The sequence below is a fragment of the Vigna radiata genome, chromosome 8 (assembly GCF_000741045.1).
Source record: "Vigna radiata var. radiata cultivar VC1973A chromosome 8, Vradiata_ver6, whole genome shotgun sequence".
NCBI lineage: Eukaryota > Viridiplantae > Streptophyta > Magnoliopsida > Fabales > Fabaceae > Vigna > Vigna radiata.
In genome coordinates, this window is record NC_028358.1 from 20,491,795 (window position 1) to 20,508,276 (window position 16,482).

Sequence of the window (16,482 nt, forward strand, 5' to 3'; positions counted from 1 at the left end):
GCTCCTTCATGCAACGTTCGGTCAAGCTAGCAAATGGCAAAGACCAAAATGGCAATATTCCTCCATGGTAAATGAACCCTTCATGTGCATGGCCAAATGAGGTAAAAATTAAATAAACCCTTTCTCTCTCCCTTCCATTGCTCTTTTCGGTTTCTCCACCAATGCAAACATTGAAATAGCTTTCCTCCACCTCTCAATACCGAGAAACACACCCAACAAACCAAAGTTTCAATTGCAAAATGTTTCAAGAGCAACAACCCCAAAGTTCAACTACTACAAACCAACCCAACACTCACTTTTCTTCAAACTTTTATGAAAATCAAAATGGAATTTCTACTCCACCTTGCAGCACCGTCCAGCTCTCCATAAGAAACACAATGTTCCATTTCATATATTACTTCCAACCATCAAAACAAAAGCACAAGAAGAAAAGGGTTCAAGCTACAAGCACCCACTAAACAACTCAAGTTCTCTTCACTTCAAAACTCAATGGGAACCATATTCTTCTTCATTCAACAAAGAAACTTAAACATAAACATCCAAAGTGCAGCAAAAGGAAACGAAAATACAAAATGGGTCTTCATTCAACCAAAGGAAACACCATGAAAATGCAAAGAACAACCTCCAAACTCAAGCTCTCAACCTTCAAGACGAAAATATAAGAAGAGAAATGGTAGATCTTCATTCCATTAAGCAAGAACAAGCATGGTTGCAAGCAAGAGAAGAAGAAAAACGTGATCTTGGTCCATTCAAGCTCAAAAACGAAAAGGGCACACCAAAGCTCCCAAGAGAGAGTTCATACATGCAAAGCCAAAATGAAAGTGTAGTATGAAGTGTGTTTGGAGTGTGTCTCGGCAATCACACTTGAAAATGTCGTCCCACACATAAAATGGTGGGGTCCACCTCCTAAAATGAAACCCTAGCCTAAAGCTGAGTGTCCCACACATTGGGCTTCTACAAAATTTGCCACAAAAGGGCCCAAATGCACTTAATCTAATTAAGGTTTCTAAAAAAAGCGAAATTACAACTTTATTAAAATGGAAATGACTAAATGTTGAGTCTTGAATGATCATGCCACCATCCCTAATGCTCCAAATGATGTTTCCCAAAATTTCCCTGCAACCAAAATACACTTAATCAGCTCAGAAAACCCAAATTAGCACAATTACGAATTTCCAACCAAATTAAGCAGAATTCGGAAAACGGGGAAATAATAGACAATTAAACACAATTCCCTGGTTTATTTAAGTGCAATAAACTAAGTATAGTTCAAGAAATAACCACTCATCACGTACCCACACATGTCCATATAGATAGAATCAAAGATTATGCTATTGAATAATGTCTTAAAAAAAGCACGCAAATATAATGGAGGAAAAACTCTAACAATTGATAAAAGGAAGCATATGAATTAAAGCAAGAATTTCAATATATGAGAGTTTCAATAGGATTACATCGTTTCCCCCAACAACAAAGGGGTTTAGTTCACCATAATCATGGTGAAACTAGATTGAAAGAATGAAAAATATGAAAAGATAACCCTAGAATTGAGAAGTTGGAGCTTCCGCTTCCAAAATCTGCCTCCAAGGAGTGAAGAAAGTGTTTATGCGTCCTTTCTGCCAAAAGATAGACTATCTAGGCCGTCCAATTCTATTTATAACTCATTAAAACAAAGTAGAAACTAGCCCAGGCCCAATAGTCCATCGCCCGACGGTATGTTCGACACTTGACATCACCCCTCAGCGCTACCGCCTGAGGGTTTGCCAGAAAATTCCCTGAAGGTTCCACCGCCCGGCGTTGGCTTCACCGCCCAACGGTGGCTTCACTGTCCGGCAATGGCTTCACTATTCGGCGGTGAGGTCGACATTCCACTTCACCCCTCAGCGGTACCGCTTGAGCGTCTGGCAGAGAGTTCTTTTGAGAGTACACCGCCCAACAGTGGTTTCACCGCCCGGCGGTAGCTGTGACTCTTCTTTTCTTCATCTTTCCTCCTTTTCTTAAGTCTAACTCCTATCTTCTTCAACTTCCTTCATTCAATTCTTGATAAATCCTACCAAATCATGGAAAAACCAAGCATAAAACCAAGAAAACCAACTTTGACTCTTTTATTCTCTAACTTAAGCAAATTGCATGAGTTCAAGCTAATTTTAAGTCATAAAGGGTGTGTTTGATGTCAAATTTAAGTATGAAAATAACGATTTTTGAATCGTTATCAGTAACGAACAAAAATTCATCTAGCCTATAAATATAAGATCTCTCACAAAGAAAATCAACAGGATAGAATAAAGGATATCAAGTGCGCAAAGCTTACAACACCATGTACATCCTATAGAGAATAAGAGAGACAAAGAGTTCAAAGAAAAGGTTATATCTGAGCTAAAGAAAAGAGAAGAGAAGAGAAAAGAGAAAGAGATGCTCTCGAGCTTAAGCGTCAAATCTCTTACTTTTGTACTATCTTAGAGAGAAACATTTGCGAGTGTTTAGACTGTATTATATTGTATTCATACGCTCTCATGGATAGATTTAGTCTAAAATACTTGTAAGCAATCTTTGATTGCAATTTTGAAGAGAATCAAAATACTTAACAATTGAACTCATTTTGAGTTGAGAAATCTATGTGTGGTAGTCTAGTACCAGGAGTGGTTTGAATACTCAAGGAAATCTTGGCGTGTTGCTGAGTACCAGGAGTAGTGCGAATATTCAAGGAAATCTCGGAGGGATGTTGAGTATCAAGAGTTGTGCAAATACTCAAATAAAAACTCAATGAAGTAGCTGAGTACCAAGAATGTTGCTAATACTCATTTGTAATATGTGAATATTATAGTGGAACCCTCTACGGAGGAGATTATACGTAGCTCAATTGGAGCGAACCAGTATAAAATCTCGTGTTATTCTCTCTTCTCTTTGTTAAACAATCCTCTTAGAAAACCTACAGTTGAGCTTTACATTTGAAAATACAAGAACTTCCAAGCTAAATGATTCCTTATTTCTAAAGGAAGTTCTTACAAACGATGCAATAGAAATTACTCTGATTAGCACAATGATCCTTACAAAGCTTATATTTGAAGTCAAGCGTCTAAGCCTTAAAAGAATACTTGACACGCTTGACTATGTGCTATATTAGAAGGGTTGCAAAAAATGTTTTCCATAAACACTATTCAACCTCCTCCCCCCTTCTAATGCTTTTTAGGTACTTTAGAATAAACCAAAACCTCTTCATCTAAACATTGAACAAAAGGAAGGGCTCTCAATGAAATAGCTTAAGAGAGGACTTCATGAAGTTGACAGAGGCCTGAAGGGTCGTGAGGCTTTGAGAGTATAACACGGGGAAAGATTAACTAAAGAACGTGTAGAAAAAATAGTTGCTGCTCACCGCTCTCCAAATCCATCCATCAAAACCATGTTCAGCGCTCCCTCACTCCCGCTAATGGAGCAAATTCAACACCTGAAAAGTGGTAAGATTATTAAACTTCCACAACTTGAACCCTCCGTGAAAGAAAGAGCAAAAAGGCCGAAATCATCATTAACTAAGAAACAAAATCCCGAGGAACAATCAGATTCCAATGAGAGACTTGTCATCAAACAGCTAAAGAAACATGCAGCCTCCTCAAACAAGAGAAAAAAAGTGATAAGTCAGATTGTCGCCCAAGAGCCAACATCCAAGAAACAAAAAGTAATAATCAAATGGATATCTTTGACCATCATTGGAGTGAGACACCTTGTTATCTTGTTGTTTTTGTGTAGTAAATATGTGTATAGGTTCAAGGCATTCTTCCTCCAAAGGACATAGCACTCATGGAAGCACATATAACAAATTGGACATGAAGAAAGCCTTCAAGCAAATCCAAAAGCAACTTGATGTTCTCACCAACAAAATGGATAAGGCGTTCAAGTTGAAAGGCCAGCAAGAATAGCACAAGCTTCTTTCTCATATGCTTAGAATTTCCAAGAAGCACCATGAGGACCACCATTGTGGAAATCCAATGATTCCTCTGCCTAAGCTCAAATTGTCTTCCTTTCATAGAGAAGAATATCCTTCTATTTTCTTAGATTGACTAGCTAAAGTAGAACAAGTTTTTTATTTGTATAGTGTAGATAATTCTTTGTGTGCAAAGTTAGCTTGTTTAGCTTTAAAGAGATATGCTAAACAATGGCTACATAGGAGAAACTTGAATATGGCCTCACTCGCGAGTACATGGGAACAATTTAAGGACATTATAATTGCATGCTTTGTACCTCCTCACCATTTTTGGGAATTCTTGCTTAAGTTCCAACGACTTAAGCAAGGTAGACGAAGTGTGAAGGAGTATTCTTGTGAGCTCGAACTGCTCATACACCGTACTAACACTATTGAAAATGAACAAACCAAAATAACACGGTTTATCAGAGGTTCGTAGAAACATTTGGGATCTAGTTACACTTCATGATGTTGAGAAATTGATTTATGTGGTTCATAGAGCCATAAAGATAGAAAAGAAACTCTTGAAAAAAGAAGTTAATCACAATAAAGATTTGAAATCCTCAAGGGATGCATTCTATAATTTCTCATCACCAAAGGAGCATACACAAAATGTTTCTAGGAAGCCTTCTCTTAAATCTACTCATCCTCACCTTCTAGTCCATGTCATATTAAATGTTTTAAATTCTTAGGACATGGTCATATAGCTTTTGCATGGCCCAACAAAAGGCAATATGCATTAGGGTGAAGCAATTGTCACCAATGAGTTTGTCTCTTCCTCACCTTCACACACTTATAATTCTTATTCATCATCAAGTGAAGAAAAATAGGTCATGCTTAATTGTTTAAATGAAGACCTTCAAGATAAAAAGTGGAGAGACTAAAAAAATAAAGTGAAAGGAAAGAATGCGAAGAGAGAGCAAAGAAAGCAAAAGAAGCATATGTGAGAGAAAAAAAGAAGGCACAAATTCTAGTCACAAAGAAAGTGCTACGGAGGGCACCTTTTCCTCCCATCAATCAAATAGACCCAAGCCATGACAGGGATTTTTTCAATACTTCTACTTTTCTCCCTTTACTAAGTTTTCTTTCTTTGTTCCAAACGTATTCAAATCCCCCACGTTCCTCTTCCCTTATTTTCAACTCTTCAATAACCATTTTTGAACCACGTCTTGAGTTAATGTTACCCATTTAGTTACATTTAACTTAAGACAAAAATAAACTTTTTTTCTAAGAAAGGTCTCCTAGTTTTCACCAATAAATAAAATAAAATTATAAGGCGAATTTCTTCCAGTATTTACTAAGTTTAAAGAATGACAAGAAGCATCTTAGACTTATAATTTGCCTATTCTAGTATTTAGTTTCTTTCTCTTAATTTGGTTGTAAAGAAGCTTATATTTTTTTTTTTCTTTAAGGTGCAAGCAATGTGGGACTTCACATAGCTTGAACCTAAAAAAAGGAAGAACAAATAAGTTTCTTCTCCTTTTAGTTGCTTGTAATGCAAGTTATCTCATGCATAGTTTTAGTTTTGATCTTTAGACTAATTAAGTAGCTTATATTTTAGTTGCTTGTAATGCAAGTTATCTCATGCATAGTTTTTGTTTTCATCTTTAGACTAATTAAGTAGCTTATATAACCTTAGGAGGTTGTAGAATTAAGAGATGTGAAACTTAAAAGCAACCTAAAATCTCCTTTGTACATACACCTTCAAATTTGAATATAAAAAGTGTTTTGCATTCAATTGTACTACTTCTTTGAGATAGAATTTTGTCTCTTAGTCTAAATTTGGGTCTTATCTTATGAAGAACAAGTGGCAATCCTCCTTTGCATTTATCTTGATTATTGTAGGATGGTGCAAAGAAAGGTCGTGTTATCCTGGTTTTCACAGATGGAGCAGTTCTTTCCGTCAGTCAAGTGTTTGAGACAATTACAGAACTTGGCAATGAAGGGGTTCAAGGATCTGATCCTCTAGTTCTTACATCTGCCTCACTCTTAAGTAATTCTCTTGATTCTTCATTCTTCATTTTTTTATGAACTTTTGTGTAAATACTCTTCACTTATGATGAAGTCCAATATAATATGAATCAAATTCTTGACAAACTAGACGACTTCAAGACTCCTTCCACTAATTTGTATCCTTCAACTCTTTTTATTTCAATTGAATTTCATATTGTATGATGCCTTAACAATTTTGATTTTATAATGTGTCTTCAACTCAAATGAATTTGACAATAAGGGAGGAAACAAATGATCTTGAAAAATGAATATATGTCATTATTAACCTCTAAATTGCACCTATTAAATGTCAAACTGTCATTCATAATGAAAGATATAACCTAATTCTTGGAATCTCTTCATTTTAATATATTGGAATACAAATTTACAAGTTATTAAAATAAGTTACAAACTTACATAGATAAAAAGATTTCACTTTGATTGATCATAAATCAATATATTCTCTTTTATTTATCTATCTATCTATCTATCTATATATATATATATATATATATATATATATATATATATATATATATATATATATATATATATATATATATATATATATATATATATATATATATATATATATATATATATATATATATTATCTCATATTTTGAGTTGATTTTATTAATTATATGAGAGAAATCTTTAACTTTTTTAAGTTTTAATATTGAAAATCAAAATATTTAACATTTTTTTAATCCAAATATATTGTATTCTTTATTTATTTCAATTACTACTTCCTTCTAAAATTTTATTCATTAAAAAAATCTAAAATAATTCTAACTCATCTAAATATCATTACATATTTCTTTTAACATAAAAATCATTACATGTTTCTTTTAACATAAAAGACAATTTGATAATTTTACTTTTCAATTTATTAAAATATATTTTTAATCTATCATATGAATCCTATTATTCACAAATTTTATTTTCAAATCTATTTTCCGATTTCCTCCAAACTCTTAAAAAAAGCAACATAAATTTTATCTTCAAATAGATTCAAATCCGTCAACTCTTCTCCCTCAAATTCATCCTTATAAATGAACACAACCTCATATTTTGATTAAATTGATGACTTATCAAACAGTTAAAAATTGGTTTTCAATTAAGTGACTAAAGAGGAATTAATATCACAAGTAAACTGAATCGATTATATGGTTCATTTTGCATTTATTACTTTCTGAATTGACATATAAAGAAGACATGTGAAAATTATACATGAATAAATGAAACGTGAATCATTGCAATTGCATCACAAAACTGCTTGGAGAGTTTGTCATCTTTTTTTGTTTAGTTTATTACTATAATTTCTTTTAGACTTAGCTCTCCACACCATGATCAATGCATCTCTCTTAGCTATCCTGCGACAGAAGGATAATCTCTAAAGAAACATGCTTGCTCTTTTGGTTCTACCAGTAGACCAACCTGTATAGAATGAGTCATCTGAAAGGTTCAACAGGTTCAGATTCTTCAAGAAAATGTGCAGCTTGAAAACATTCTGCAGCTTCAACTAATGATGATGCTGTGCCCTCAGCTTTGTGAAGAAGGGCAAGATTATACCAAGCAGAAGCATTGAATCTGTCGTGTCGTAGTGCTTCCATCAAAAAGCTTTTAACTGTTGGATTTGAGTGGCTACTACATCGTTTAAGAACTACAGCACTGGAGACTAAGCTAAGGACATGGCCAGGATCAATGTCCAAAGCATCACCATAAGATTTTAGAGCCTCTTTGTAATGGCCCTTTGCTTCGTACATTACGCCTGTGAAATTTAACAAACAGCCCACAAGTCTCAGGAATTTTCAGTGTTCATTCTCAATTTTAGCAATTTCACTATAATTGTGCAGCCTGATTCAATATTATCCGCTGAAAGAATGAAAAACACATATTCATCTATATATCATGCTACATATATGTTTTTGATTTCTGAAGCTGTTTTTAATCATGTAGCTTGTTGTCACTATCAATCTGGAGTATGTTAGACCTGTTTCATTGTTTCATGTTTTATTTCAATAATGCCTCCGGGGTCTGATCCAATCTCTGATCTCTTGGCACCTAAATGCAAGAGCATATTGCATAGCTGCAAATAATGATAACTCTAAATAAACAATATTCTCTATATCAAATAACATCAGGCAGTTATTAAAACCTGTCAGCATCCTTCCTTTCTATCTCAGTAGAAATTGTTAAATGGGAAGAAAATGAAACTGAGAAATAAAATCAGATACATTATTACCTATTGCATGACATCTAGATGCAGAGAGTGGTTTGATCGCCTTGGATTTTGAAAGACACACCTCTGCATCATGCCACTGTAAAAGACTGATATATACATAAGTAATATCATGCCATATTTCCACTTCCAAGTTCCTAGCACGATCTCTATTGTCCTGTCGTATGGAAGGGAAAAAAAGGTAAAGCAGCTAGAAGAAATTTTGTCTTTGCACAAGAAAAATTAAGAAAAATAAGAACTTAAGACAAAGAATACAAATAAAATGCATCCAGATGCAATGATGTTTATCTTGGAGCAAGATCTAATTTTTGAATTTTCAAAAAACCAGGACATGAATAATAGACCAAAAAAGCAACCATCTATGGACATATTCTTTCAGCAAATAGTTTGACGACCCGCAGAAGACCATGAACATAAAAATAATTAGACGAATTCAGTAATAAACATAGTTCAACAAATCCTCATGCTTGATTTTTTTAAGGCAGTGCTAAGGTATTTATATTTCAGCAATATACCAAATACAGTTGGTCAAACTAATGCGGCAACTAATAATACCATCTCTTTAAAAGCTTGAATCAGTAGAGAATTTCAGTATCTTATCAGTCCTAGTACTCGCCAAGTAAGAGTTGACTACTTCAGGCACAATGTGGGGACAGTTTCAGTTCCCAAAGATGAGGCAGAGATACACTAGAATGATATACATCATAGATTTGAAAATATGACACCTTCGAAAAAGTAAAACCAATATAAACCTAACACCCTCTTGAAAGGATGCCATTTTAATCAAATGAATTCCATATTCAATATCTGGCTAGCATAAAGGAAAAAAAAAAGTACAAAAAGACTACTTTAAAAGAAAAAATAAAGCACGGCACTATAAGAAGATGATGTTTCTATTCAAATGCTAAATTTTTTCGAATAAGAAGGCTCAATTGAAGGGAAATCATGCAGATTCAAAACAAATAGTTATAATACTTTCCACAAAACTTCCTAACGAAGGCTAGTAATTACTGACTCATAAATATAAGAACCAAGGAGTAACTCTGCCCTTAAGGTACACCGTGCTTCAAAAAACTTCAGTGTTGTCATCAATACATGCAAAACTCTTCTGAGGAACTCTATGCATTAATTCCACCTTCTACTTTGTCGTGAAATTTTCCGTCTCAAACCAAATAAAATGATGTTGAAATCCTCATTCCTACTGTTCCTGTTAATATTCTCACTTCTCAGGTACAGACTAGCAGGAGAGTTCCTTTGCTCTTAACTACAAACCCAAGGTCACAAGTTTCTTGAAAAATCTTATAAATTCTAAAAGTTCATGGAAACTGCATCCATCCAATTCTAACGATAAAAATAACAAGAATAGACGCCAAATATTAAAAAAAAAATTATCAGCATAAGTTATTACAATTTACAACAACAAACCTTATATAGCTTCTTTCCAGAACCAAAACCTTTACTCTGAATTTGAAGAACAGCAAGAAGCTGAGTATATGTCTCAATGGCGTTCCTTAACTTGCCCTGTGCAATTTGAAGTTTAGCTTTTGTTCGCAACAAATCACCCTGATCCCATTTTCCAGTTTGATCCAAAGCAGAATCGATGACAGATTCGGCATCCAGAAACTGCTTTTGAGCAGACAATATCCGGGCTAACAACAACCATCCTTTAATATTAGAACTACCTTCCAGTTTTATGCAGCATTTTGCATAATGAAGTGCAGCATCCAACTTCCTTTGTTCTGCATATTCTAGACTGAGATGGTATAGTACAAGGGGGTTTCTTGTTCTGGCAGCAGTTTCTAGGGCATGAAGTGCCTCAGATTGTCTCTTAAACCTTTCAGAATCAGAAATAGCCAGTTTCGACTGGGCTGAAAGTGAGACACCAAGAAAGAAATTAGCATGATCTTCTCGCTGATTACATCTGCCATCCAAGTTCCGAAGCACTCGCTTGGCAAAGCTTACTCCTTCTTCTGCAAGAGAACAGTTCTCACAACAAATCTTAGAAGCCATTAACAAACCAGGAACATGGTCTTGGTCCTCTCTACTCCTCAACAACTTTCTGAGAAAATCCAGTGCTACCAGATCCCTACCTGCTCCATAATAACAAAGAGCTAGAGTGTAGTACCTTTCACTTCTAGTAATTGTCCGTGGAAGCAATTCTTCCAATTGATTGGCTAAAGCCGTCAAATCTCCAGAAACTGACAGAGCAAATGAGAGGTGGTCTAAAATTGAAGGATCCCACTCAATTCTATTTAGAGTGACTTTTCTTAACAAAATCATTAAGATAAGTATAGCCTCTTCTATGTTATTTCTAGGTACAAATGAGCCATCCATTTGGGAACGGAGATTGGGCGGTGTGGCTTCTCCTCCACTGTAAAGAAGAAAAACAACAAATTCTTTCTGAATTTTTGCTATAGTCTCTGCATCAAGATTCCATTGATGAAGTAGTGCTCGTCGGTAAGACAAAATAGCTTCACGTGGACAATCAGCAAGTTTCCATAATTCTGGAAGCAGCTCAACTGCCTTGTTCAGGGTCTCCTGTAATTTACATTCAGCACCGAAGTTATCAGGCAAGCCTTCAGGTAATGAAGATTCCACTATATCCAAAATAACTTTGCAAGATTGGGCAGCCTCTGCAAGAATGAATTGGAATGCATTAGAATATGCTTTGACGTTTCATAGAGATTAGCCATTTCACCGTTTTTCAAACTACCCAACTTCAGAAAAAATAATCATCCTTTTAATCAAACAATTTCTGCCAAAATGTAAACATTGTGGTTACTGGATTCTCAAGGTAATGTAGTTCTCAAGTAAACAAACATTTTGGATAACACAATTATCAAGTAAAGTAACACAGTATATGAGGGGGAAATCTTATGCTGATTGAAAAGGTTTTACTATTGTGTACATTAATATGCAATAAAAGCTCACAAGTCCCTTGAAGTGAAAAATAAATGAATAAATAAACTATGAAGGATGAATCACAAAACCAGTGGGGATACCTTTAAACCTTTCAAGAATCTGCAAAGATTTTGCTTTGAGGAAGACAGATTCCAACAACAAGCCAACAGAATGTATCGACATTTGTGGTTCAGCATGATTTTGAGAATGTTTCTTGCGGCGTTCTCTGCTTCTGGAAAGGGCAATTTTGATCTTAGGAGTCACAACACCTATGTCTATTCCCTCAAAGACATGTAAAGCAGCTACTATATTTCCTTTCTGATATTCATATCTTCCTAGCAGAGCTCTAGCTTCCTGCACATCACGAACATGTTTTGCTTTAAATAATAATGATAACCATAATCACTTTTTTTAAAGAAGAAGAAACACACATGAACAACACAATTTCAGAATTTATTAGCTCAAGTCCCAAAGTCCCAAAAAATTGTATTGATTAAACTCAATAAATTGACCATCAGACAAACTACTGACAACAGTGGTGGTTTTACAGAAGTATAGAAAATTAGACACCAATTCTTTGGTCATATGTTCAATTAGGATAAAGGATTCTGTCAAACAATTAAAGATAGATGCTGACTTTCTAGCACAACTACAAGAATGGACAGAAGTCTGAAATTAGTTTATACAACCACAAATAGCTTACCAGGAACAAAGAAATCGACCTGTAATCGTAACAAATTTCAAAAGTATTTTATAAACACACTCACTCTATCTAGGCCCTAGCGCAAATAATAGAGAACAAAACATATCTGATTATTCGGTATAACAACAAAAGGTAAGGATGATGAAATCAACCTCATAGTTCAAGACACCACTCTCACGCAAGGATGATTCTGCTTCTTCTATGTTCCCAGTGTCCGGCTTCTTATCAATGTGTTCGCCTAAGCAAGAGTGTTCACTAGCTGAAAAATCCTTGGTTGCACTTGCAAGAGATCCAGAAGAAGGAAACACTTCATCAGCTCCTCCCAACGACTCTCCTGACCGTAGACACTTCATTATCTTCCTGCAAACTTCTCCTAGTTTCACCTTCTCTCCTCTCTCTAATTCTGCTTCCCATACTGCTCCTCTTCACTCAAAATTCTGCAAACCAGCAACGTCATATATAATTCAAAACTCAATGCTCCCTGTTTATGAATGTAGATTAAGAAAAATATAGAGCACCACAAATTTGGAATTTACAACCAAAATGAGTTAACATGCAGCGGAATCGAAATCCCATAGCGGAGAACAAACTAACCACAAAACCCCTTAATTACAAACTAATTAGAACTTCAGTATAACCCTTTAAGTCAACAATCACAAACTCCACAAGAAGTAAAATTTAGGTCAAACGCATTTCGTTCTGTTATATGGGTGTAAACCCCTTTAAACATTTTAAAACCACATGACAAATAAAACTGAAGAATAAGGATAGCAGAAGCAGCATCCCTTGAAACCGACCAACAGTGACTGAGCAACCAACAAAATTCAGAAGAGAGCGGAAAAAGGCCAAACATTGCCACAAAATAATGCTAGTGAGGTAAGCTGAGAAAAAGGTTTGAACTTGAACCGTAGAAACCAGCATAGTAGTACAGGACTAAAACTCTCACCGTTTCAATTTGAGGCAAGAAAAGCAGAGGGTGCAAACAGCGACACCCATCTCTGAAATTGAGCAATCAAAATCAAAGGCAACTTTGAATCAAGCAAAAGCAAAAAAGTAATGCATCCAAAGAGAACCTTTGGTTGTTTTGTTTTTCTCCCTTTTGTTGTGTGTGATGATATTCACAGGAAGTGAAATTGAAGCAGAGAGAGAAGAGACTTAGAATGGAATTGGAACAGAAAAGGAAGGAAGAAGATCTGACAAGAGGAAGAATAAGAGGAAACAGAAAAAAAGAGGGATGACTGGTATGGATGGGCGTGGTAAATGTTACTGTTCCTGTTGTGGGACCCACTGAATGTTTTATTACCGGTGTAACAGCGCAGAGGACAACTACGTACTATGCACTTCCTTACCTTAATTATTTATTTCAAAATAAATAAGACGTGTGCAATTAACAATAAATAAAAATATTATTTACAAATTAATCAAGATTAAAGTAATTAATATTACATTAAAAAAATCAAGAATATTACTTAGTATAGATGTTTTTAAGTTAAAATTTTGTCGTTTAGGATAGAGTTAGTATTTTTCTTTAACTATTTTTTTCCTACTAATATCAGTTAAAATATATTGAAAACACGAGTTTGGAATTATTTCAATTTTCATTAACAAAGATATATTTAAGACTTAAAAATTAAAATTAATAAAAAAAACTATAGGCTTATTCAATATTTTAGGATATGTAAGTAAAACGTATTATAATATTATATTATATTATATATAGAGAGAGAGAAATGGCTTCTATATAAACCAGAGGAAGTATATTGTATATCTCGGCTTCTTTTATAAACATATCTTGCTTCAATGAGTTAAATTTAATATTTAATTAATTTGTAAATTTATTTGAAAAGATATTTGTATGATTACTTTTTATACTTCATGTGTAATTTATAATTTGAATGACAATATATAAGTTAGAAATGAATAAAAGAAAAAAAAAATACAATCATATTATAAAGAAATTAAATAATATGTATAGGTATGTTTAGATGAAGACTTTATATGTATTATCATTATTTTCTTTATTATTGGTGTATTATATGTTTAAACTGGTCAAACAATTCAAAATATAATAAAAAATGAAAGAGAAATATTCTATATATTATCACAGGTAATGTTATTTAATTTTTCTTAAGAGATAAGAGTATCTTCTTTGTTTAGAGTTATAGAGAGTTTGAGGGAAATATAATAAAGGTTAAAATCATTTAGGCGTCCCTATTTTCGTAAGGTATTCTCAATTTGGTCTCCTTCTTTTAAACCTTCCCAATTGAGTCCTTATAAGTGTTAATTTGAAACAAATTAGTCCCTGCCGTTAAAAATTGTTAACGGTGTTGAAATTGTGCAGAGGTGAGTAGATGACGTGGTTAAAATTCTCCTTTTGAAGTGTTAAAATTGTGCAGAGGTGTTAAAATTGTGCAAAGGAGAATGGGAAAAATTTGAACACCTATGCACAATTTTAACACCTCTGCAGAATTTTAACACCTCAAAAGGAGAATTTTAAGCACGTCATCTACCCACCTCTGCACAATTTTAACACCGCTAACGGTTTTTAACAGCAATGGCTAATTTGTTTGAAATTAGCACTTATAAGGACTCAATTGGGAAGGTTTAGAAGAAGATGATCAAATTGGAAATACCTTACGAAAATAGAGACGCCTAAATAGTTTTAACCTATAATAAATATAAAGAAAGAAATATTATTTTAAGGACTAATATTGGAGCAAACTTTAATATAAAATTCTGAAATCTATGTTATAAGATTTAAAAATTAAATATATTATTTTGGTAGTTGCCACGTGCAAAAGATTTGATTGTCTGCGCTGGTTTTCCATTAAACCTTCATCAACTACTCTCCACACCTTCCATCACACTCATCAATTTATTATCATAAATCATTCAAACCATTTTTTTTCACTTTTCTCATTTAACTCATTAAAATGACTTTAAACTATTCCTTTTATTGCTATTGTCAAATTAATCTCTCATATGATAATGAATCAAACAGAGATAATAATTATTTACTATTTGTAACAAAATATTTATTTTTTATTTCTTTTGTTATTTATTGTATTTTCATTTAAAAAATATGTGCAGAAATACTCAAAGATATTTAAAAAATGTATTTTATAAATTTTTAAAATAAAATTACAAAAAATATGATATATAATATAAATTAAATTAAAAATAACTTTAATTTTAATTTTAATTAAATTTAATTAAATAAAATATAAATTAATTTTATTTTTAATTTAATTTAATTTAGTTTAATAAATTATAAATTAAATTTTAATTTCAATTCCTTGTTGATAATGTATACCTGCATATAAACATTTATCTAATATACTCATCTGATTTTTTTATAAATAGATATAAATATACCTACTATCCACTACATGATAATAAATATTCGTAATTGTAAATTTTGTCTTCAATATCCACCAACAAAAATATTTTTTTGTCCTTAGTATGAAATATATATATATATATATATATATATATATATATATGAAAAAACAAACAAATTTAAAATTACAATAATATAAATGACGTGAACCAAGTTGTCACAAATCTATAAATATAAATATATATTAAAAAAAAGTATACTGTGTTTCAATTTTGTTAAACATGCTGGTGCTAAGATTATGTAAATTGTGAAGATGTAAGATAATAGTATGTGATTGTACGTGAGAGTGGAAAAAATATGAACATTAATCTACATTTATCATTGAATCCAAAGTTTGCTAAGTTTAGAATCAAAGGGTCGTAAGTTTAATCTTTTTAGGAAGTTTGTTCTGGCACGTAACATGGGTATACTATACCTAAAGATGCTACATTGTAAAAATGGAACAAAGTTAAAAGTATACCATAATGCTTTGAATTGATTAGATGTTAGATGCCATCATTAAAATATAATATCAATGAATAATATCTTGATAATATTTTTTTATAATATTTTAACATCATTTATGTGTTATTTTATTATTGGTCTAAAACTACTATACAATTAATAATAATAATCATGAACACTAACATAGACCAATCATAAAATAACACATGTTAAAATATTGTCAATAAAATATTATTAAAATATTGTTATCTAATATCAATAGTCAAAAATAAAACACTAATTAACACCATCAAAATGCATTTTCATAAATAAATAAAAAAAATAGAGAGAGTTGATAAGCATCAATATAATTACAACCATAAACTCTAATAAATGATAATGATAATTATATCAAGCCTATTGTTTTATTAATTCACAATGTAATTCTTTTTATCTTGAAAAATATACCTATTAGATGTATAACTTAATCCGTATTCATTTTTCTTGTATATTAAAACTTATTAAATTTAATTTAGATTGGTTATCAGTAACAATTTTATATATTATTATTTAATTTTACACACATGACAGTTTTTTTAATTAACCCGACGTACATGTTTAAGAAACATATTCATGATTCAATATGAAAATACATTGATTTGTCACATTTAAAGTTAATGATGATGATGATGGTAAATTAGAAAATTAAAATCTACCAAAACTACCAAAAGTTTAAGTCAATTAGACAATTGAGGTTGAATCTACCAAAAATTTAAAAATATATATATATATATATATATATATATATATATATTTTAAAATTAAGTCAATTAAAACTTAAAATAAATTTCACTCTAACT

At 32.4% G+C, this 16,482-nt stretch overlaps 1 protein-coding gene across 4 annotated transcripts; it reads right to left on the minus strand.

The window, feature by feature from the left end:
* Positions 1–7,107: 7,107 nt before the first annotated feature.
* On the minus strand, positions 7,108–13,031 carry LOC106772355 (protein NPGR2). Of its 4 annotated transcripts, XM_022784534.1 has the most exons (7): positions 12,873–13,028; positions 12,746–12,797; positions 11,952–12,236; positions 11,198–11,450; positions 9,621–10,828; positions 8,199–8,352; positions 7,108–7,724 (listed from the first exon to the last, which is right to left on the minus strand). In XM_022784534.1, exons 3-7 carry the CDS (start codon positions 12,150–12,152, stop codon positions 7,405–7,407), a joined length of 2,136 nt encoding a protein of 711 aa, XP_022640255.1. In that variant the 5' UTR covers positions 12,153–12,236; positions 12,746–12,797; positions 12,873–13,028; the 3' UTR covers positions 7,108–7,404. The 4 variants fall into 4 exon arrangements, with proteins under 4 accessions (XP_022640255.1, XP_014514211.1, XP_014514210.1 ...); XM_014658725.2 differs by lacking the exon at positions 12,746–12,797 and having other exon boundaries at positions 12,873–13,031; XM_014658724.2 differs by having other exon boundaries at positions 12,746–13,028.
* Positions 13,032–16,482: the final 3,451 nt, after the last annotated feature.

Excerpts from the sequence above, each read along its gene's own strand:
- LOC106772355 (XM_014658725.2), bottom strand. The coding sequence starts at position 12,152 with ATGAAGTGTCTACGGTCAGGAGAGTCGTTGGGAGGAGCTGATGAAGTG. Across the intron at positions 11,451-11,951 it reads GTGGTGTCTTGAACTATGAG|GAAGCTAGAGCTCTGCTAGG; the intron begins GTTGATTTCATC and ends CGTGATGTGCAG. Across the intron at positions 7,725-8,198 it reads ATCTAGATGTCATGCAATAG|GCGTAATGTACGAAGCAAAG; the intron begins GTAATAATGTAT and ends TAAATTTCACAG.